This window comes from Oryza sativa, chromosome 1 (genome assembly GCF_034140825.1).
Source record: "Oryza sativa Japonica Group chromosome 1, ASM3414082v1".
NCBI classification, from domain to species: Eukaryota; Viridiplantae; Streptophyta; class Magnoliopsida; order Poales; family Poaceae; genus Oryza; species Oryza sativa.
In genome coordinates, this window is record NC_089035.1 from 38,549,252 (window position 1) to 38,571,277 (window position 22,026).

At 43.3% G+C, this 22,026-nt stretch overlaps 1 protein-coding gene across 1 annotated transcript; it reads left to right on the forward strand.

The window, feature by feature from the left end:
- The first annotated feature begins 13,107 nt into the window (after positions 1 to 13,107).
- LOC4324770 (myb-related protein 308) lies at positions 13,108 to 14,253 on the forward strand. The gene is made up of 2 exons (XM_015772213.3): positions 13,108 to 13,462; positions 13,545 to 14,253. The coding sequence occupies exons 1-2, from the start codon at positions 13,200 to 13,202 to the stop codon at positions 14,143 to 14,145; spliced, it is 864 nt and encodes a 287-aa protein (XP_015627699.1). The 5' UTR covers positions 13,108 to 13,199; the 3' UTR covers positions 14,146 to 14,253.
- The last annotated feature ends 7,773 nt before the right edge of the window (positions 14,254 to 22,026 follow it).

Sequence of the window (22,026 nt, forward strand, 5' to 3'; positions counted from 1 at the left end):
TTGGAGCTACCGATAGAGCAACAGGAAAAGGACAAATGCACTGATCCATTTCTGACCACTCTCACCAGCTCCGTAGTTTGCGTTTGTGGTTGTGAGTATGGTGTTAGATGCTAGGGCCATGCTGCCGGCGACGACGGCGACGGTGACCGTCTCTGCTATCGATGTTGGCGACGGCGAGGAACTAGGAACGACAGCAGTTGTGGCGGGCCGACGGCAACTCATCGCCAACGATGGCCGTGGTGTCGGTGGACTTGCCGATGATGTGGGGGGGACGAGAGTAGGATGAAGCGGGAGGCCGGGAGCTAATCGTCTAGGCAAAGGCCGTGGCATCCATGGCCATCAGGGGTTGATGCAATTCAAATGTACTGCACCTATCTAATTCCTGAGCCATTTCTATTTGCAGAGTGAGATCCATGTTTTTTAAAGCAGCTCGTATAGTCTGCTTGAATCTTAATCGATCCATTGATTGATGAATCGGCCTCTGCATGCCCCCTTTCTTTTTTCTTTTCTCCTGCAAAGGACTCTAATCTCGTAGTAATGCAGGTGGAGAGATGTAGAGAGTCGTAGGCGCTAGTAAGTGTGCCACTAGTCCAATTTGTAACTTTAGGTAAAAAGATCTGGTGTTAAGTGAAAATGTTGAACCATATGTGGTTCAATGTGGAACAATGGTAAAGATATATGTCCCAATATGCAATTTACTCTTTTTTTAAGAAAGGTCCACGGAAATTGTACTCTGTTCTGCGCTGGTTTTTCCCCTATGCTCGTGCAGCATGGACCGGACCAATGAGGTGGAGAATTTTATTTATTTATATATTTTTATATATTCTAAAAAGTTACAAAATCCATTTTTGTTTCCAAAAATTACATGAATGTAGTACTCCTGTAAATTTCTGTAATTTTTAAAAACAAATATATATTTCTGTAAATTTAAAAAATAAATAAATATATAAATTCAAAAAATTGAGGTGCGGGACTTAGGTTGTATGGGCCCATCTCTCGTATGACTCGTGTGGTGGGCTGTGGTCTAGAAACGGGGATGCGAAGGGCTATTGCACCTTTCGGCCCTAAATCGTTAATACGGCCCATCAGGGGAAACAGCGGTCCACGAACAAATCTACGCAATAGCCCATAAATACCCGTGCATGACTGCATGTGAACTTTGTTTTAAAAAATCTCCTTTTTTTTTTAAAAAAAAGAGGAAAACTTACGAACGAACAGTCGAACATATTGTGCATGACGTGCCATTTTTTTGCATGATCGTCCAGGTAAATCCTGGTGCAAACTGGAGTTACTGAATTTGACAATCTCAGAAAAACTGAGTCTCACATGAACTGAATATTTTGACTCTCTCTTGTAGCAGCCTCACCGACCCAGGAGTATCCGTGTTTTCTTTTTTTACTCTTTTTAGACAGGGATTCAGTGGACTCTGACCGTACGTCGTCGGTACGTATTTCTCTGAACGATTCTGGTAAATGGCATATCTATCAGCCAATCAGGTAAGGCAGGACACCGTCCAAATCAGATGACGTATTAAGAAAACGAATGAAGCTTCACGTGCCGATGGCTTTGACGGCACCGTTCACCTATCAGGAATTCAGGATACAATACTCAGAATTCAGGAGCGTGGAAAACGGAGTAGTAAAACGCCTGTAGATTACACCCAAAAAAAACTGCACGAGTTGACTCGTTGATCTTGCAGAAAATCAGACATAGAATCTCCAGCTGTTTTCAGAGCCTCTTGCTGAAAGAGTCAGTTCAGTTAGGCTAGCTCTGACTAGTTAACTACCCTTACATACTGTAATCACTAATCTCTTCTCAGTCATTCAGCTGAGCTTGCAAGCGTGCGTGTGGGAAATGTTGAGATTATAGACATATAATGATTTAATCTATTCCATAAATAAATCATGACATTACAGATGAAAACTAGCATGAACGCATCATTAGATCTACACATGTAAACTACACAGTATAACATGAACAGATCAAATATGCGCAACATATTGAACACGTACCGAGGTGACGGAAAGACCGGCTGCTTGGTCGAAACTTTTCGCAAGTGTCTACGAAGGCACGAAACACGCGAGCGAAGAGGAAGGCGAGCCGTCGCGAACGAACAGGGAGCAGTCGCGCGAAGCGCTTCCCAAAAACCTTATTGCCGCCTTCTCCCGGTGCAGAACGTCGAAGACAGAGGTTCCGGAGACCTGCTCTCCCGATCGCCGGTGCACGCCGGCGAGCGGGATGGAGTAGTCTACGAGCGACGACGCAGTACAGAGTAGGAGACAAACCCTAGATTGATCTCGCAAATATTGCGTGAAGATGGCGGGTCGGTTTATATAGAGAAGGGTCGCTTGATCAGGGCGCCCGCACGATCTCTACTGCGCGTAACCGAACCGGATAAGTCGCGCGTAACTTATCCGGACTCCACGCCGTTTGCACGCACCGGATTTTTCGGAACGTTTCCAAAACAAAAACGAATCCGAATTTGCAGCAAAACAAAACTGCAAAAGGAGGCTGCATCTGCGCAAGGGTGAGGATGCCAATTTTTCGGACCATTCGACGCGTACGTCGTGCACGCGCGCCGCCTGCCCTGCCAGGCGAGACGAGCGAGCGCGCGCATGTGTTTCCCCTCTTCTCTCCACCACACATGCTTCAAGTGGCTAGGAGGGCATCCTCCCTTTTAAGGAGGTCCCCCTCTCCTAGAATAAGCAAGGTGGTACTAAACTCCACATGCATGCCATCCCATGAGGTGGGCTTTTGTGATTTTCCAAAGAATTAATCTTCGAGTGGGCTAAGGCCCATTCATTAATTCCAACAGGAAAAAGTACACCCATAAGATACGACTCGGTTTATGAAAAAAACAGCATTCTTAATCATCCTGCACACGCTTTGCTGTTCTTTGGAAAGTCTTAACAAATCTGTCAACGTTTGGGTGAAAGCCATGGCCGAACTGCAACACGTTAAACTATGGGAATGAAAGCTACAGAGGTAGAACAGGTCGTCTTACGATATTAACGCAGCCTGTTTTTTGTTTTTTCAGATGTGTCTGGCACGAGCTGTTTTTATGGTAGCTCTGACTAGTATTACTAGTAATTAATCATCAGCCATCCAACTGGTCCTTGCATACACGTTGAATTGTTCGTATTTTCTCGTTAGCCCTTGCTCCTAATGTTGGGTTCTTATAGTCTTTCTTTTGTTTACTGTACTAAGATCAATGCTGATAGGAAAGCAGGTAGAGATCAAATAATGCGAGTTGAAAGAATCGGCTTGAAGACCTTGCGATGCAAAAAGACCTTATCTAAAGTCTCTCTATATTTTGGTGAGATCATTGCAAAGAAGATAGGAAGGAAAAAGAGTATATATTGGCAATAGGTAAGGTGGTTATGAGCTCCCATTTCCCATACGAAATACTCTTCTATACTCATATCATCATGGATTTAAAACAACTGCAACATTAAACTAGAAAATGTTGTTAATAAACAAAAGAACAAAACCAGCATATACGAAAGGTTGTTCACCAAATTCTATTTAATTACATGCATAAGCAGATCTTTCCATCCAACTATACTTAAAACCTTCACTTGTAATGAAGCAACCAAACCATTAATTCAAGCCATCATTATACTAGAATTTTGTAGGACCTGGATGCATTCAGTATGAATAAATATAAGTAGCTGGCCTAGCGGAAACTAAACAATGTAACTGGTATATCTGATTAATTTGGTGAAGATGAACTGTCACACGTCCTGCATATGTAGGACAGCCTTACCTGCATCATCCCAAATATGAGTTCGAGCCAACGAAACAAACAAAATTCCATCAGCATCTAGCTAATAAGATTGATTAGAGAGCTTCCATGAGAGGAAAATTAATACCGGCAGTGCTTTACTGGTGCAGAAAGATTCTTGGAACAGAACATTTCTTTTTCATTTGAGCAGGGGAATCAGTATTATCTTTGCCAATTTATGTCACACACTGTACTATCCTACCAATTAAGAATTAACACTTATCAATTATTCTCTATTAAACCTGAAAAGTTCAGGGAATATTTATTGCTGAGAGATTAACTAATTCACTAGTCATAACATAATCATAGATAAGGCGCAAGTTGTGAGGACAACATCAGGTAGGTTCGGCAGGCTGTGCTGCGAAGCACGAACGGAGAAAAGATGGATGGATTAATTGTCATTAGCTGCCATACAGGTCGGTAGGCCTTAACATCCTCCACAGTCCATACTAATCACATTATCAGAGGCTATGTAGCGCCTCCATTTGCAGATATCATTATGGATCAAGACATATGCTGCTGGCTAGGGATGAAAACGATCGGAAATCAAAAAAACAGCCTCAACCATTTCCGTAACCATATTTTTCTCGGAAACGAAATCGGAAACGGTAAAGTCGGAAACGAAAACGATATCGGAAATATCGGAAAACCGGAAACGGAACAATACGGACGGAAACATGTCGGTACAGATCGGAAACCGATAACAAATACGGAAACATTAAACTATAAAAACATATATTTAACTTTACATAAGTATGTTATATATATACATAAATTCAAGCTTATACTATATAAATTATAAATTAACTTCATTTTAGCCATGTACAAAAGTTAGAGATTTTATTGAAGAGTCATTCAATCTATAAGCTGTGGGTCAAGTATAGACATGTCCTATAATATCGACATATTTAGAATACGGTAATTACCATATTATAAGAAACGGTAATTTCCGCGAGAATACGGTAAATACGGAAATGATCGGTATAACAGCAAAACCATTTCCGTTTTCATTTTCATATTTTTTATCATTTCCATTTTTGTTTCGGTTGATTACCATTTCCATATGGCTCGGCCGGTAGAAAGTCGAAAACGAACGCCGGTCGGCCGGTAATTACCGTTACCGTTTTCACCCCTACTGCTGGCGACTTGCCACTCGCCATAATTCTTAATTCCATTTCCGAGCTGTACGCATGCGATCGAATCCTTACAAAAAAAAATGATGTGGTAGCTACAAGGTAGGAGGATGTATTTTTGCATTCACGTTCCAACAACTGTTGCCTCACGTGTTGTTTCAAACTAAAGTACTTAATGATCTTTCATGAGAAGAAGAAAAAAATGCTTTGTGTACTTAATCACTGTGAGGTGGCCCAGGCGCAGGGACAACTCTAGCTCATCTTACCTGATGTCTAAAGTGTCTAACGATAGAGAGTGGAGATATAACACACCATTCCTCTCCTAATTAAGCAAAGCATATGCGTGCATCTAGATCGAGCAATTGGTTAAACCAAGCTAGTGGGAAACAAAGGGAAGGAAAAGAACATCATACCATTTCATGACTTCTTGCAAACGTACCTTCAGTGCAGCTGCATGGCTGCGATTGACACCGAGAAAATTAAGAAAACCCACCCACGTACGTCTATATCGAGCCCGATTCATGCATCTCAAAACCGTATGTTTCTCGATCAATCCTTGACAATTACGCCAAACTCAAGGCAAACTGTACATGAATCCCCACCCCGTACAAGAGGAATTTTTGGAGCTAATCCACACATTCATCCAGAAAAATTAAACAAGTCTGGTTCGATCGATCAGGGAGAAGAATGAGGACAATGGTGTGGCGGTAGAGGAGATAGCGTATCGGCTCTGTCCGCCGTGGACAGTGGACTTCCTCTGTCTGCACATGGTGATGGCGACCTTAATTAACCCGTTGATGATCCATGTCAGCCGCGTTGCTTAATTCCTCCGTGGAATTCTGGAGGTTCCGGCCCGGACTCCCGGTCGGGTCCTGCATTTCATCCGCGGCTGCTAATGTGCATGTCATCCTGTGGTTGCGTTCGTGACATGACACATCTGCAGCTTAGCTAGCTAGCATTTTGTTGTCAAAACTACAACCACATACGTCCAAAGACGTGGTCACTCAACAATGGTTGGAAAAAAAGTAGAGTGTATTAAATTGAGAATTTTACTGATCCCCCTATTACATGGCCCTATGGGGCTATTTATAGCCTACTAGGGTTTTGGTTATACAGGGGAATTTACATGGTTGCCCTTGTGAAAGGGAAATTTACATAGATACATAGCGTAATCGCGGTCTATGGGCCCTTAGCGGGCCGATGGGTTATTGTCGACCCAATTGACCCCTAGGCTTGATGGGCCAGGATAGCTTCTTCGGCCCTCCCGGAGCCGAACTTGCTACGGCGAAGTCATCCCCCTTCGGCTTATGCTCTTCGCCTTGCCCCCTTCGCCCAGGAGGCCTCTAGCTTGGTTGTGATTCCCTGCCTCTCGCCGTCCTTGCTCTATAGTCTTCGCTATTGGGGGGGGTTCGTCTTGACTAACCCTGACGTCTCGGGCTTGAATCCTCATCGGTCGCATGCTTTCGGCAGGTTTGGTCGAAGGGCCCCATGCCATATCGCCAACACATTTGATCGATCGTCGGTGGAGATCAAGTGCCAAATCTAGCTAGGTCGTGTTTAGTTCCAAATTTTTTCTTCAAATTTTCAACTTTTCCATCACATCAAAATTTTTCCACGCACACAAATTTTCAACTTTTCCATCACATCGTTTCAATTTCAACCAAACTTTCAATTTTAACGTGAACTAAATACGCCCCTGTGTCGGCATATCAAACTTCATCATAGGATCCATGGATGCATGCATGCTTTCATGCGGTACAGTGCTAGAGCTGTACAGTGCACCCCTCGACGTGGAGGTGGAGGTACGTACGCAGGCACGCGGGACTCGGCAACAACCACCACCACCCCGACCAGTCGAGATCGACTCCGTACCAGCCTCCTCTGACTGCATGCGAGCATGCGACTGCTCCTAGCATAGCACCAGTAGAAGTCTAGAACGTACGGCCGCGTCGTGTGGCGGCAGTTGGTGCGGGGTACGGGGGGCGGCGTCGCCGTCGGCGCAACAGTGTCACGCACAGTGATATCTCCTCGCGCACGCGGTCGCGGGCGTACGAGCGCGGCGCGAGCTGAGCTGCTCCCTTGTTGGGGAGGGGGCCCCGGCGTTCACGGGGCGCGCGCGCGGCGCGGGGCCTGACACCGTACCAACCCGCCACCACCGAGCGCGCGAACGCCTCACCTACCTATACACACCGCGGGGTGGTGGTGGTGGACGCGGCGGTGGCTCGCTAGCTCGCGCTTCGGCTGGCGATCACTTTAGCTAGCGATCGAAGTGCATGCACGGATGCACTTCGGTGAGAGCAACGTCCGACCGGCAAATGGATCCGACCGGAATCCATTGAAGACCGGGAGTTGACTGGCGCGCACTGTACACGTGGATAACGCATGCCTTTCGGGCCGTTGGATGGAATGCAAGCGCATCAAAAGTAGAGTGAGTAATTGGGAGTGTAATGTAAACTCTGGATGGGACATTGTAAACTCTCGATAGAATATTCTCTCGTTATTTACATGCATTGAAATGGTTATAATTTTTCTTAAAGAAATTAACTAGATAGATTAATATGTGATATATTACTTAACAAGCATGCAGGTTAAAATTCAGCTTTTACATTTTAAAAAAATAAATTATGACTAGTTAACGTATATTAATAGTCAAATTTGTTTTTTTCGTTACAACTTGTAGATTTTAAATTTGACTTTACATATTTATGAAGTGAATTATCAGTTATCACATATTAATCTATCTTGATAGTTTTTTTTAAAAAAAAACTCATAACCATTTAGATGATATGCAAATAAACGAGGGGATGTCACCAAAGAGAGTTTAGCTAGAATAGTTTCCCGTGAGTAGTTGTTGCTAGATTGTGGCATTGAGCTTGAGCCACTACTAGATCTTTATGGTTTTGGACGATACGGTTGCTAGCTAGGCCTAACAGCTGCAAGCCACCATTTTATATGCTGTATATATAGGTCACTTTCAGCTCCAATCTCAGCAATCTGACCACATAATTCCATGAAAACGAAAACATATTTTTTTTAATACTATGAAAATTCGTACGGGCAAAATAAGGTGCACAGATCAGTGTCGGTGCAGACGCAATGAAGGACTGATGGCGAATTGGCCATCACACCACACAGCACTCTCTAGTGACAAAGAAGGAATTGTCGCCGCAGAGTTCAGCCCTCTAGCTAGCCCTCTCGTAATTGAATGGAAAGAAAAGAAGGTTTCTTCAGGGGCATTTAACTTCTTCAGACCGCATCTAATCCGTCTAAACGCGGCAAAAGGCTAATTCATCGTATAATCTAGCTAGACCTGACTCGCGCGCACTGTTCCAGGCCAATGGCGCTCGCTAACCTGGACACTGCCGAGAACACGTGAGTACCTTGCAGTGCAAATACTAGTACTAGAAGTACGTAGAACCCTAGAACCACGGACCATGTGTGGGTTCGTGTTCAAGAAAGACGAGAGGGAGAAAGATTTTGGACCCATGCTGTGGCCCTGTTTAGTTATAAAGTTTTTTTTTCCAAACTTTTAACTTTCCATCACATCAAACTTTTCATATACACATAACTTGCATGGTGGTCCGCGCAGATTGCGCGGCTAGCATCATTATATTTTCTCTTATATAAAATCATATATGTTTTCTCATTATATTATTAAAATATATTACAATGACAACATAATTTTGAATTTTGCAATAACTTTTCAAAACTACTAATGTGTAATAACTACTCTAGTCTCCTCTTCTAATTTTCCTTATTTTTTAATTCTGAATTTCAGCTATTTCTAAATTGTATTTCTATATGGACTCTGCTTTTTTTTTCTCTGATTAATGTGAGAATTTATAGGCAATGAGAGCGAACGTGTAGGCTCCTTTTTATTCCGAATTTCAGTTGGTTTTAATTCAAATATGAACTCTATATTCTACTTCTAATATTCCTTATTTTTTAATTCCAAATTTCTATTTTTTTTTCTTAATTGTATTTCTATATGGACTCTATACTCTACTTCTAATATTTCTTAATTTTAATTCCGAATTTCGGTTATTTCCTAATTGTATTTCTATATGGACTCTATACTCTACTTCTAATATTCTTTATTTTTAATTCCGAATTTCAGTTATTTCCTAATTGTATTTCTATATGGACTCTCTAGTCTCCTCTTCTAATATTCCTTATTTTTTAATTCCGAATTTCAACTATTTCTAAATTGTATTTCTATATGGACTCTAGTCTCCTCTTCTAATATTCATTATTTTTTAATTCCGAATTTCAGCTATTTCTAAATTGTATTTCTATATGGACTCTGTTTTTTCTTTTTCTCCGATTAATGTGAGAATTTCTAGGTCATGAGAGCGAACGTGGAGGGTCTTTTTTTTTCCAAATTTTAGTTAGTTTTAAATTCCTATATGGACTCTAAACTCTACTTCTAATATTTCTTATTTTTTAATTCCGAATTTCTATTTTTTTTCTTAATTGTATTTCTATATGGATTCTATACTCTACTTTTAATATTCCTTATTTTTAATTCAGAATTTCTATTATTTCCTAATTGTATTTCTATATAGAATCTATACTCTACTTCTAATATTCCTTATTTTTAATTCCGAATTTCTATTATTTCCTAATTGTATTTCTATATGGACTCTATACTCCTCTTCTAATATTCCTTATTTTTAATTCCGAATTTCAACTATTTCTAAAGTGTATTTCTATATGGACTCTAGTCTCCTCTTTTAATATTCCTTATTTTTTAATTTCGAATTTCAGCTATTTCTAAATTGTATTTATATATGGACTCTGTTTTTTTTTTCTCCGATTAATGTGAGAATTTCGAGGCCATGAGAGCGAACGTGGAGGCTCCTTTTTCTATTCCTTTAATTATATAATAGATTTTTCTATCACATCGTACCAATTTCAAATAAACTTTCAAATTTAGTGTGATCTAAACTTCAGTGTGGATGAAAGATCAGCCACAGGTTCTCTCCTTCATCAAGGCGTAGCACTATCCAGGTTGACGCTTGACATGACAAGCATTCACTCCGCCGTACACCGACTCTCTGTGTGTGTTCAGCACGCGGATCCCCCGGACGCGCTGACTCCACCTGCAAATCCTCAACAGTGCAAGGGGGATCGCTCTAGATGCGACCGCAATCTACCACACTGACGACGACGCCATTGCTGCCATCAAAGAGATAGCTTAATTAAAAACAGTAACCACTCATAAATGGATGTGTTTCAGCTTAGCTTCTTGCTGCAGAATCGTCTGAACGAGAAGGAAAAATGTCCAATTTGATCATCGCTTCAGTGAACTTTGGAAATAAACTCGAGACTTGTTAGCTCGTGTTTACACCTGCGCCACACGTACACTAGCCTCTGCCTTTTTGCACTGATCAAATCTCATCGAATAGCCGACCCCAACACTATCAATCCTTTTCCGTTGTCAAACCGTGCAGATTCAATCGACTGCCGCTGCTACTTGCTAACTACTTCCAACGATCCAAGGCAGGCACGCGCAAGAGCAAGCATGCCTGGAGATCTCTTCTTGGTAGTTAGCTTGGTTGACCCATTAATACCGGCCATTTGTGCCCCCCAAAAGTGCTCGATCTCTTCATTAGTGACTAGTACTTGGCCACGACAACCATCTTTAGATCTGTAACTACTTCTATAAAGTGTTCAACTTCTTCTGTCTCGATCGATAGCAACGTCGAGTTCGATGGCCTGTTCACCAGAAATCAATTAATATGAGAGGTTGGCCGCCAAACTGGAAGGAAGGTTAAGAGAGTATAGTTTAATAGGAGTACGCTACGATTCGGTATACGCTACTCGTCTATACGCCTCTCATGAGAATGATTGTTATTTCACGTCACCGTCTTCGTTGTCGTTGGTATGTCTAACCGTATTTCTGTTTATCTATATATCTATCCTGCACTCGAGAGGCAGTTGGGTAACTGTAATGACGAAGCGAATGGAGAAGTTTACGCCGGCCATTAAAGCCGATGAAAATGCCGTTAAATCTTTGGGATTGGAGATGCCCTTATTTTCAACGAAAATCTTCGGGCACAGTGCCGTCGTTGTCCTATGATCCTATCATCCTACCCCCAATCTAGCGAGTGGTACTATCCCTGTTCCGACAAGTGAAAACGACTCGATTTGATCCAAAAAGATGAACTTTTCTCGACCAGCTAGCTCATCAGCCACGAGGTATACGTCCAACCAAGCGGGTGTGTCTAGTTCACGCTAAAATTAAAAATTAAAAGTTTAGTTGAAATTTAAACGATGTGATAGAAAAATTAGAAGTTTATGTGTGTAGAAAAGTTTTGATGTAAGTTGAAAGTTTGAAGAAAAAGTTTAGAACTAAACTCGGCCAATATTGAACAAAAACATTTGGACGGTGGATGTTGCGTCGGAGCTGGTCCAATATTGAATCCGAGTAGTTCCCAACGCAAAGGGGAACTAGGCATGTTAGTTTTGACCATGAGACACCTTGCCCCAATTCGTTAATTAACATATGGCTAATCAAAACTCGTAAGGCCCAGCGTGTGCAGTGCAGTGCAGTGAGGCAGCAAGCTAAGGCATGCAACTACCTAATCAGTGCTATTAAATTGTGGCCATGTGGCAAATAAGACAGGGGAAGGAGGATTAGAGAAAACGGTGGTTAGTCACGCACACATGACAAAACGCAAGAGACACGAGAGACAGAGAACAGCTCAGAGGGTAGCTAGCCAATCAGTGGCGGTTGCTCCACCAAACTTTGGAAACGAGTACCAAAAACTGGTCGATGATTCCGTTTCGCTCATCATCACCGGCTTATTTTAATGGGACATTCCCCCACTAAAAAGCTGAGCGGCTTTCTCCGATCGCTAACTACAATCAGGCATCCAGAACGAGTCGTTGATAACTTTAAAAAACTACTCCTAGTGCCGTGCTGTGCTACCACTGTAAACCCTAAAAAAAAATGCCACGCTGTAACAAAGTTGTTACCGGTTACTTGAACTGAGTAAAAGAAAAGGGAATTGCTATACGTTATTTGAATGAAATTTGAATATAAAATCTTCTAGATTTTGGTTCATTGGATCCATACTAAGATTCATGCATCGGCTTCTCTTCTCTAACTGTAGTGGGCTCCCTTTCTTCTCCGGTACCGGCGACACTCCCAACTCCGATAGGGAATATACGGATTAGGGTTTAGGGTTGGGGTCAGGATAGGAGAGGAGGTTGGGGAGGGGGAAGAGCGGGTTTCCTCGGGGCTTAGAGGGATGGCAGTGGGCGGTGGACTTCGGCGGGCGGCGAGGTGGTGGCGGCACCGCCGAAGCCGTAGGGATGGAGAAGGGCGGTGGGCCGGCGTTGGCGGCAGGGGCAAAGCAAGCATGCGATTAGGAGGCGACGACTAGGTGATGGTGGATCCGGCAGCTGGGAGCCGCCGGAGACAGGGAAGATGATGGGGCGGGGGCATCTCGCCATCACCACCTTGAGAAGAAAGAGAGGGAGGAAGGGGGAGCGGGGAGGGGGAGGGGGCTCATCGAGGGGCCCTTATCGGCGCCGTTGACTCCTTTCGGCCAGTCGGCGAGGCGGGTGATAGCGCGGTGGGGCGGTGGCGGCGGTGGATTGGGCGGTAACGCGATGGCAATGGTGGATCGGAATGCTCGAGGAAGCAAAGGGAACATGAGAAGAAGAGGTAGGGTTAAGGGCTTGCACAAAACTTAAAGCAAATTTGATGGTCTAAAAATCGAATGATATAAGGTGGGATTTTATATTAGAAGAGGTATAGGCATCAAAGAAAAAAAATTGGTAAATTTTGTACTCGTAGCTAGTACTGGTTCCAAAATTTAACTGTCAAGGCAAGTACAAGGGAGGTCGGGGAGGATGATTGGGTTGGGTAGAGCGGCCACACTATTGCGGAATTTCGCGAGGCCAAGTGAGGGTACACCAGGACACCAGGTACTACACCAGTACTGGGTCTCACGGCATCTCGCATCGCGATCAGCGGTCAAATCCCACACACACGCCGTAGGATCCAGTCAATGGAGAGAGGAAAAGAAAACCAACCAACACAACAACACAGAAAAGCTTCGCCAAGTGAATCACCCAAAAAAAAAAAACTCCTCTCTACGACTCTACCAACACGCCGCCGTCGCCGGCTCGCTCGCTCGCTGCCCATATATACGCGCGCCTCGCGTCTCCACTTCCCCTGCTATTACTACTAGTACAAAACCAACGCGAAGCTCTCGTCGCGCACAACCAACTCGACACCGCGGCGAGGCGAACCAACGCGCGGCGTGGGCATGGGGAGGTCGCCATGCTGCGAGAAGGCGCACACGAACAAGGGGGCGTGGACGAAGGAGGAGGACCAGCGGCTGATCGCCTACATCAAGGCGCACGGCGAGGGTTGCTGGCGGTCGCTGCCCAAGGCGGCGGGGCTCCTCCGCTGCGGCAAGAGCTGCCGCCTCCGCTGGATGAACTACCTCCGCCCCGACCTCAAGCGCGGCAACTTCACCGACGACGACGACGAGCTCATCATCAAGCTCCACGCCCTTCTCGGCAACAAGTAAGTTGTAAACGGATTTCAATGCGCTGTCATCTGTTCTTGTGTTCTTGGTGCTGATCGATCGTTTGGTTGGTTGGCGCAGGTGGTCGTTGATTGCGGGGCAGCTGCCGGGGAGGACGGACAACGAGATCAAGAACTACTGGAACACGCACATCAAGCGCAAGCTCCTGAGCCGGGGCATCGACCCGCAGACGCACCGGCCGGTCAGCGCCGGGAGCAGCGCCGCCGCGGCGAGCGGGCTGACCACGACGGCCAGCACCGCCGCCTTTCCGTCCCTTGCGCCGGCGCCGCCGCCGCAGCAGCACAGGCTACACAACCCGGTGCACGCCGCGGCGCCGAGCAATGCGAGCTTCGCCAGGTCCGCGGCGTCCCCGCCGTCGGAGGACGGCCACAGCAGCAGCGGCGGCAGCTCGGACGCGCCGCGGTGCCCCGACCTCAACCTCGACCTCGACCTCGACCTGTCCATGAGCCTGCCGAGCTCGCCGCCCAAGACGCCGGCCGCCGCGTCGTCCACGACCGCGTCGCGCCACCATCACCACCAGCAGCAGAAGACCATCTGCCTCTGCTACCACCTCGGCGTCCGCAACGGCGACGTCTGCAGCTGCAAGGCGGCCGCGCCATCGCCGGCCGGCCCACGCGCGTTCCGGTTTCTCAGGCCACTGGAGGAGGGCCAGTACATATAGCACAGCAGGCTTTAGGGAAAAAAAACCTGTAAAAAACACAAAAAAAAACGGTGGGCAATAGAGTTTTTTCTAAGTTCTAATGGAGATGACTGATGTTGATTAGTTTGATTCTTGATGTTTATCATTAACCAAAAATCTGATTCTTTTCCTCTTCCCAATTTTCTGATTTGATTTAGCAGAATCTTACAAAAAGTAATTGGAGATCATAAAACAAAACTAAAATGGAAATTATAATGAGCGAGACTGTGAGAAAATATAAAGTATTGCTGGGTTGCGCATCCAGTTCGGGCGTCCCAAGTGCCGTTTGTGTCATTTGGGACATATCGCGAGAATACAGCATGTGGTGTGTTTTCGGTAGGTAGGTACAAACTACTCCTGCTTGGGTTATCCGATAGCAAATAAAATCCATTAATGACTCATGGTGGTTAGGCACCGGAGAAAGTGAGACTGACAATGTTACATTTTGGTGTTAAGGTTTGGCTGTTCGTTTAACAATGACAACGACATGAGATTCTAAACGTGGTGATATATAGTGGTAGTTAGCCAACCAACCTTAGAAACCTATATTGGTGGTGGTAACTAAAATTTACTTTTGTTTCTATTGGAATAGCATGCCTTAAAAAATACTCTCTCTGTCTCAAAATATAATACTTCCTCCATCTATTTTTGATAGTCATATTTCTAAATCTGAAAAATTTATTTTTGAATGACATATTTCAATCCAACAACCTATCATCTTAATGATTTTCTTGGATTTAATGCGTGACTCTCCATTCTTCCACACAAGATTGGCTACATGGGCATCGAGAAATGTAAATATTAATGAATCGCTTATTTACAAAGAATGACTAGTAACATATTTAAATAGATGATAAGTAGAATTGCTTATTTTTGGTCTGTGTGCCAAGATGAAATATGACTGTCAAAAGTAGATGGAGGGAGTAACTTGTAGCTCTCAAGATTTATCCTAAAATATAACAATATCTCCACCAACATTATCTTCCCAACTAATCACAACTCTCTACCATTCACTTCTACCTACTTTCTTAATAACCGTGTCTAACTCTAAAACTTCTTAGAGCAGGTACAAAAGTAAACTATTAGCCAGCTGCAAACATATTTTAATGAGATAAAAGATGAGTGAGAAGAGCAGCGGGCTACAGATCTATAGCCAGTTGCAGCACGGACTCCAAGACGCAATGTGTGTATGACATGGGGGACTATATATTAATAGTATAGTAAGCAACTATTATATGAATTGGCTATAAATGAATTGGAGGCAGTAGTAGGCTATATTATTAAACTTGCTCTTATATTATAGGACGGATGGAGTAGGCAGCAACATCATACTCCCTCCATACTCATTAAGGAGGTCGTTTAGGACAGCGACACGGTCTTCAAAACACAATTGACTTCTTGTTTCTATAAAAATATTTATTGAAAAGTGATATATTTATATTTTTATGAAAGTATTTTTCAAGACAAATCTATACATATAATTTTTACATTTTCAAACTCAACAGCTTGAGAGTTATTTATGATTTATATTCCCAAGGTTCGACTTAAACATTGTGATAAACGATTTTTTTTATGAGTACGGAGGGAGTATTTCTAAAATAAACAATTAAAATCGGGTATAGGTTGGTCAGTACAGAGCATCAATTATGTTGCATATCTGTTTTCCATCTGATATATAAAAAGAAACAATTATACATGTTTTTGGCTAGAAAAGATTTCGTTCACAAGTAATACTAATAAGAAAGCTATAAAAAGAGCCATTATATTTGAGCAAAATGGCTCCTTCTCGTTAATTGCTACCATCGATAATCTTGATAGGGTGTTTGATATAGTTGGTAGGAAATGTCCAAACTACGTATCTCTCTCATCTCTCACTATTCTTTTTCTCAAATTTAGCCATAGTCTTACCAAAACCCATATCTTGTGCTTTCTCTGTCAAAAAATATTGCAACTTAGGATAGAGTTTATATTCCTATTCATATTCTATGTTTCAATATTTTTAGATAGAGGTAGTAACATTTTATAGTAGTTTCCTGAGCAATATGTACTTTATGTAGATAATACATGGAAGTCTGGAACCAAGAGATCGATATAAAGTCTTGGCATGCTTGGCCTAATGTGTCTCATGAAACACATGGCTTATGGAAAATAGCTGAATAATCATTCGAAACTTCTTATGTTTTTGTTACTTTTGTCAAAACTACGAAAAGGAGTTCCTTGCAGGTAAGTTCGACATGGACATGGATATGTTTATTCTTCTCGTGACTATGGATATCCACTCGATTACCCTGAGTCCCTGATCCACTCTTTCTGCGCTAATGTTTGAGGGTATCTGGTTTAATTTTCTACTTTGTCAAATGAATCAAAAGAAATTAGGCAACTTTTAACATGACGAGGCAATTCGTTGATTCATAACCGATTTTTTTGTTCGGCAACTTCTTAATACTGCAGCCCAATGTGGCGAATACTTAGCCAAACACGTGCTTATTTTTTTCCGAGCTGGCATGTGTCAAGTACCCAGTGGATCTTCTTAGTTTTGGGAAGATGGACCAACTCCACAGATACCTGGAAGTTTCGTGTCAGATTTGTAGTGTGACACCTGAAGCAGGAAAGATTGATTATGGAGTCCCCATCTTTAAATTCCATTAATTATAGTAATGCTAGTATGTGTCAATGTGTGTAAGGTCAATGTTTGATTCATTTGCCATCATATTTGAAACGAGAATATTTGAAGTCAGACGCCGAATCGATTGCCCCCAATACAAAAACGGTCAGAGCATAGATGATGGTCCGTGGCCGGCGACACGTATGCTGTCCGTCTCGTGACTTTACCAACCACCTGTACCTTGTTGCTGCTGCTCGTTACGCTTCCTTGTTGCAAGTACGCGAAATGATCTGTCAGTGTGATCTCTCTCGTGGCGCGGCTGCAATGTGAACCTACGAACAAGGGAGATGATTGCCTGATTACCTCGTTCCGGATTCAGCTAAAAACGTGGTTTTCAAGACTATATGCTGTTGACAAAAGAGTGCAGAAACTAAAACTGTATAGTCATGTTACTACCTCACGAACCCGTAAAATCTGCAAGCTTCCTTTCCAGATCAGTGGACTTTCATGGCTACCGGGAGGATTTTTCTCTCGAGGTTCCGTACCATCTACTCCCACAAACCACAAGTTGTTTGCATATACTCATCACGGGTTAACTAACCAAGGGGGCACACGTTCTTTTCCGACGTTTTTTTTATTCTTCTCCCCCTTGTTCTTCTCCATGTTTATCTGCAGCAACAAGCTGTAGATACCGTCACAAGTGCGTGACAGATTCCGTTACGTGACCTCATGGGATAACTCCCTGTACCAAACCGCTTTTTTTCTTCCTTTTTTTTTTTTTTGCCTTCACCAAAAGTCATCGTCGTCATCGCCTTGTTTGCCCATGATGGCTTACGTACGCCTCGGTGGCGACCGGCGCCCCGGGGTTCCTCGCGCCGTGGCGCGTCTCTCGCCACGTACGTCTCGTCGATCGCGCCCCGCGGAAACTTTGAGAGATTTTACGTTCTCTCCCTAGCCGGAATCGGCTGTCGCCGTCGGGCGCGGCTAGCGATCGAGAGATACCATCGCGGAGATGGCAGTGGCACGCGCGAGCCGCAAGGTGGATTTGGATGAGGGGGGAAACGTGTGCGCGAATGCGCGATCGCGGCAAAAGCTGCGGCGCAGTGCGTGACACATGCGCGATAATCGTTGGAGACTGGCTGGCCGGTGCTGTGCGCGAGCGGGATCGTGAAAGGTTTCCGCGTGTTACAAAAGTTAGTTGTAGTTGATACGTTGAAACGACGACTAACCTTTCTAATCATTTTAGTCATTAATCACCAAACATATATTAGACGAAGACATACGTTGTTTAGATAATAAAATGACAACACACGTTATATATCGTTAATAAATATTGTGTGTTTTATATCATCATCTGACGTGTTTTAGGTGATCAATGACTAAAGTGATGGGGAAGATGAACTGTCGTTCCGGACTAACTTCTCCAACATCGCAGAAATCGTCTCTTCTACCGTTCACCGCCGTCCGGAATGCGTAATCCTTGCTTGAACCGAACTGAAAAACGTCGCCCGTCATCCGACCGAAGGGACCCAAGGTTTGGTATCTTCGTTTGAACTTTTGGCATGCTTTTATGTCTTATGCTAACAGAAGATAGCCATCGCGTCGAATCAAGAAACCAAAAATATCGGCTCATGGTGGGCTAATACCAAAACCGCTACCACCACAGTACTACTACCTAGTATTTAGTATCACTTGACTGTCAAGACATGAAAGCAGGAACAGCGACTCATCCTCGGGGGGTGATCTGATCTCATCTCATCTCTAGGCCGGCAGCAAGTGGTACTACTAACTGATGCGACCCCACGCGGAGGCGCAAAGTGCTGCTCCTTGTGCTGCTGGGCGTCGTGGCGCCGTGAATCCCCACACAAAACACCGTTCAAATCAGCGAGCTTTTAGCTTTGGAGGCGATCGCATCTGTGTGCTGTGCGTGGGGGGAAAAGAACAACGTGGGATCGATGTGGTTGTTGCTGGTTGGTGGGGCGATGACATCACCGACGACCGCCTCGCACCGGCGCGCCGCACCTAACCGGGCAATCCACCGGTGGATCCATCGAAATCGCGAGCTGTAGCTGTTCCCGGCACGCGTTCGGCCTTGGGCCCCGGCCCCCGCGACGGCACGCGATTTCCGGGTCGCGTTTGGCCTTGGCACGCTGTAACTTGGAAAAAGAAAACCGGCCACTTGGGCACGGATGATGCATGCATGGATGGAGGAGTAGTGATCTAATGATCTAATCCATATCGCCAACCTAATCGTCATCTTCTTGATGAAGGCCGCAACTGGCTAATTAGCTCGTGACAGGAAAGAATGTTCAGATAACAGGTGATAGATGCGAGAAGGGTCCAGCAGGTCATCAGGTTTGCAAGTTTGTTTTCTCCAGCTCAGTTTGTAATTTGGTCGAGAATTATATGTCGAGTTTATCATCAGTTTAATAAATGTCCTTTGAACATAGTACAGTGGCCGGTCGGGCCAAGAAAACTGGCTTTCGAAACGAATTGCTTCACGCTGGTGCCGAGGCAAAGCATCATGGTCATGGAAAGGTGCCTGCCCGGCTGTCCTACTGCGTTTGTGTTGTTTCTTGATGGATGGATCATGATCACTCCCTTTTCAGTTTAGAATCATACGTGCAGGCGTCCGAGAAGAGAATTTAGTTCTTTGATTAGTTTAGGCCTTTTCAAATACTGCACAGTACTAGTTTCCACACAAACTGATGGAGTTGGCAGCACCAATGTCAAAAAGGAAGTCTATGCACTTTGATAGTATCCGTTTTTTCATATTTAAGGATAATCTCTGTCTTGATCAATCATTGACTGAAAAAACAAAGGTGAAAGGATCATTAGTACTAGCTTTCTAATAAAATCAGCTAATAAAGCTCCCAAGTCGACGTGTGCATGCTTAACAGAAACAAAATCAGCTAAAAGCACTTCTTGTTTAATAGAGGTTGGTCATACCTACTCCTACCATTTTGCCCAAACAGTGAGCTGTGGTAGGCCATAAGCCCATGATAAGCAGCCTGTCCTCTTCTCCGCATCTTCCTGGTCATGTGACTTTGGGACCTCTTCTCAGAAGTTTCAACATTCTTTAATCACAACCGCCAGTGAGTTAATGGCAGATGGCAACAAACAGAATTTGGGCTTAACTGAAGGCATTTGGTTGCAGAGGTAAGCCATGTGCTTTGAAGGGGGCAAAACCGGCAAAGACTATGCTGAAACCAGGCTAACCTGCTGATATCTGACCATTTTTAGAGTGTTTGATACTCCTACTTGACTGTCATTTGCAGCGACGGTCCATTTGGACAAAGAAATGCTCCTAGAGTGTTTGACTACTTGTTGTAGGAGTATGTATGTAACTGTATAAGAATGTGCAACTGCAGATCTTGTGGAAGCTGGAACAAATAATAAGGCGTGGAATTGGCCGTCTTGCTTCTGCATTACAGGAATATGGAGGCCGTTACAGCGTCGACAACAGACACTTTGCAGCGACATCTGCAATGTCCCATGACAAGTGGAAGAACACACTGTAGAAATTCCTGTGATGAAGGCTCCAGACTGGAGTACTCTGTTAAAAAAAAAGCCAAATTAGGTGAGGATTTTACATCACATAGTACAACTAATCAGGATATAAGGTTGTCCAGTTTTGTTGTTTCAGACTTTCAGGTGATATCAAATCCCCATGTAAAGTCCCTTTTGATTCGTAGCAATGAAAAAAAATGAAGGAACAGAAAAAGACGTGATTCTGACAGGAATATAAGTGTAAAATAGGGAGATTGCAAAACACAGAAAAAACATAAAAATGATCGTTTAATTGAGCCGTAGGAAAAATATAAGAATCAAATAAGAGAGATAAACTCAAAGATTTTTTTTTTCAAAAGGTTGGACCTCTTGCAATGAACCATTCCACAGGAATTACTTAGAATTTGGAAAACTCCAATCTTTTGATTCAAATAGAAAAAATTTTAATAGGATTTCAATCGTATAAAATTCCTCTGTAAATTCTTAGATTCAAATGGGTCTAAATTGTTTTTTCTGTGATGGAGCGAGTATAGACCAGTCGGAGTCAACAAGTCAGCTTGCAGTTAGCGGCATTTAATCGGACCAGTCCTAAAATTCCAACGTTTCACCGGCATTGTGCAGTGCAGCGCTGTGTCGCAGAGGGAGCATATCAAATCCTTCTTGGAGGTGCTATACTGCGATGCAGCAGCGGCCCCTCTTCAAAAGTTCAAACCTGATGAGATGGGAGTGCTGTGCCAGCATTTATTTCCTCTGTTTACAAAATCAAATCAGTATAGAACGTGACATATTTAAATACAATGAGCCCTCTTTGATTCAAAGGAAATTCATATAAATTTTAGAGGATTTCATTCCTATAGGAATTTTTTCTATATATCCCTTTGAATCAAAGTAATGGATTTTATAGAATCCTATGAAATTCCTATGGATTGCCTAATGCCATGCAAGTTTTGGAGGAATTCTAACATGAGGTAAAACCTCTTGAAAACTTTTCTTTGAGTCTTTATCTCTCTTCTAATTCCTGTTTTTTTCCTGCGGTCCAATCAAACGACCATTCCTGTATTTTGCAATCATCTGTTTTACACTTACATTCCTATCAAAATCCTGCGTTTTTTCTATTCCTATATTTTCTCATTTCTGCGATTCAAAGGGGCCTTCAATCTGAATAGATATGTTCAGATTCATAGTACTAGGATGTATCACATCCAGTACATTGATTTTTTATGGGACGAAGGGAGTAGTATGGTTCTCATCAGACAAGAAACACTTAGGCCCCCTTTGATTCAAAGGAAATTCATAGGAATTTTAAAGTATTTCATTTCTATAGGAATTTTTCCTATATAGCCATTTGAATCAAAGGAATGAATCCTATAGAATCCTATGAAATTCCTATGAAACGCCTCTTTCCATGCAAGTTTTGGAGGAAATTTAGCATGAGGTAGAACCTCATGTTAAGAATCCTTTGATTCTTTATCTCTCCTCAAATTCATATATTTTTCCTACGGCTCAATCAAACGGTCATTCTTATGTTTTTCCTGTGTTTTGTAATTCTCTGTTTTACACTTGTATTCTTGTGAGAATCATATGTTTTTCCTATTCCTCCGAATTTTCATTCATGTGAAGTACTCCCTCCATCCAAAAAAAAGACAAACCCTAGGTTTCCGTGTCCAACTTTGACTGTCCGTCTTATATGAATTTTTTTTATAATTCGTATTTTCATTGTTGTTAGATGATAAAACATGATTAATATT

What these genes read in the sequence shown, in the direction of transcription:
- LOC4324770 (XM_015772213.3), top strand. Translation starts at nt 13,200, where the DNA reads ATGGGGAGGTCGCCATGCTGCGAGAAGGCGCACACGAACAAGGGGGCG. An exon ending in CACGCCCTTCTCGGCAACAA is followed by an intron (nt 13,463 to 13,544) that starts GTAAGTTGTAAA and finishes TGGTTGGCGCAG; the next exon opens with GTGGTCGTTGATTGCGGGGC.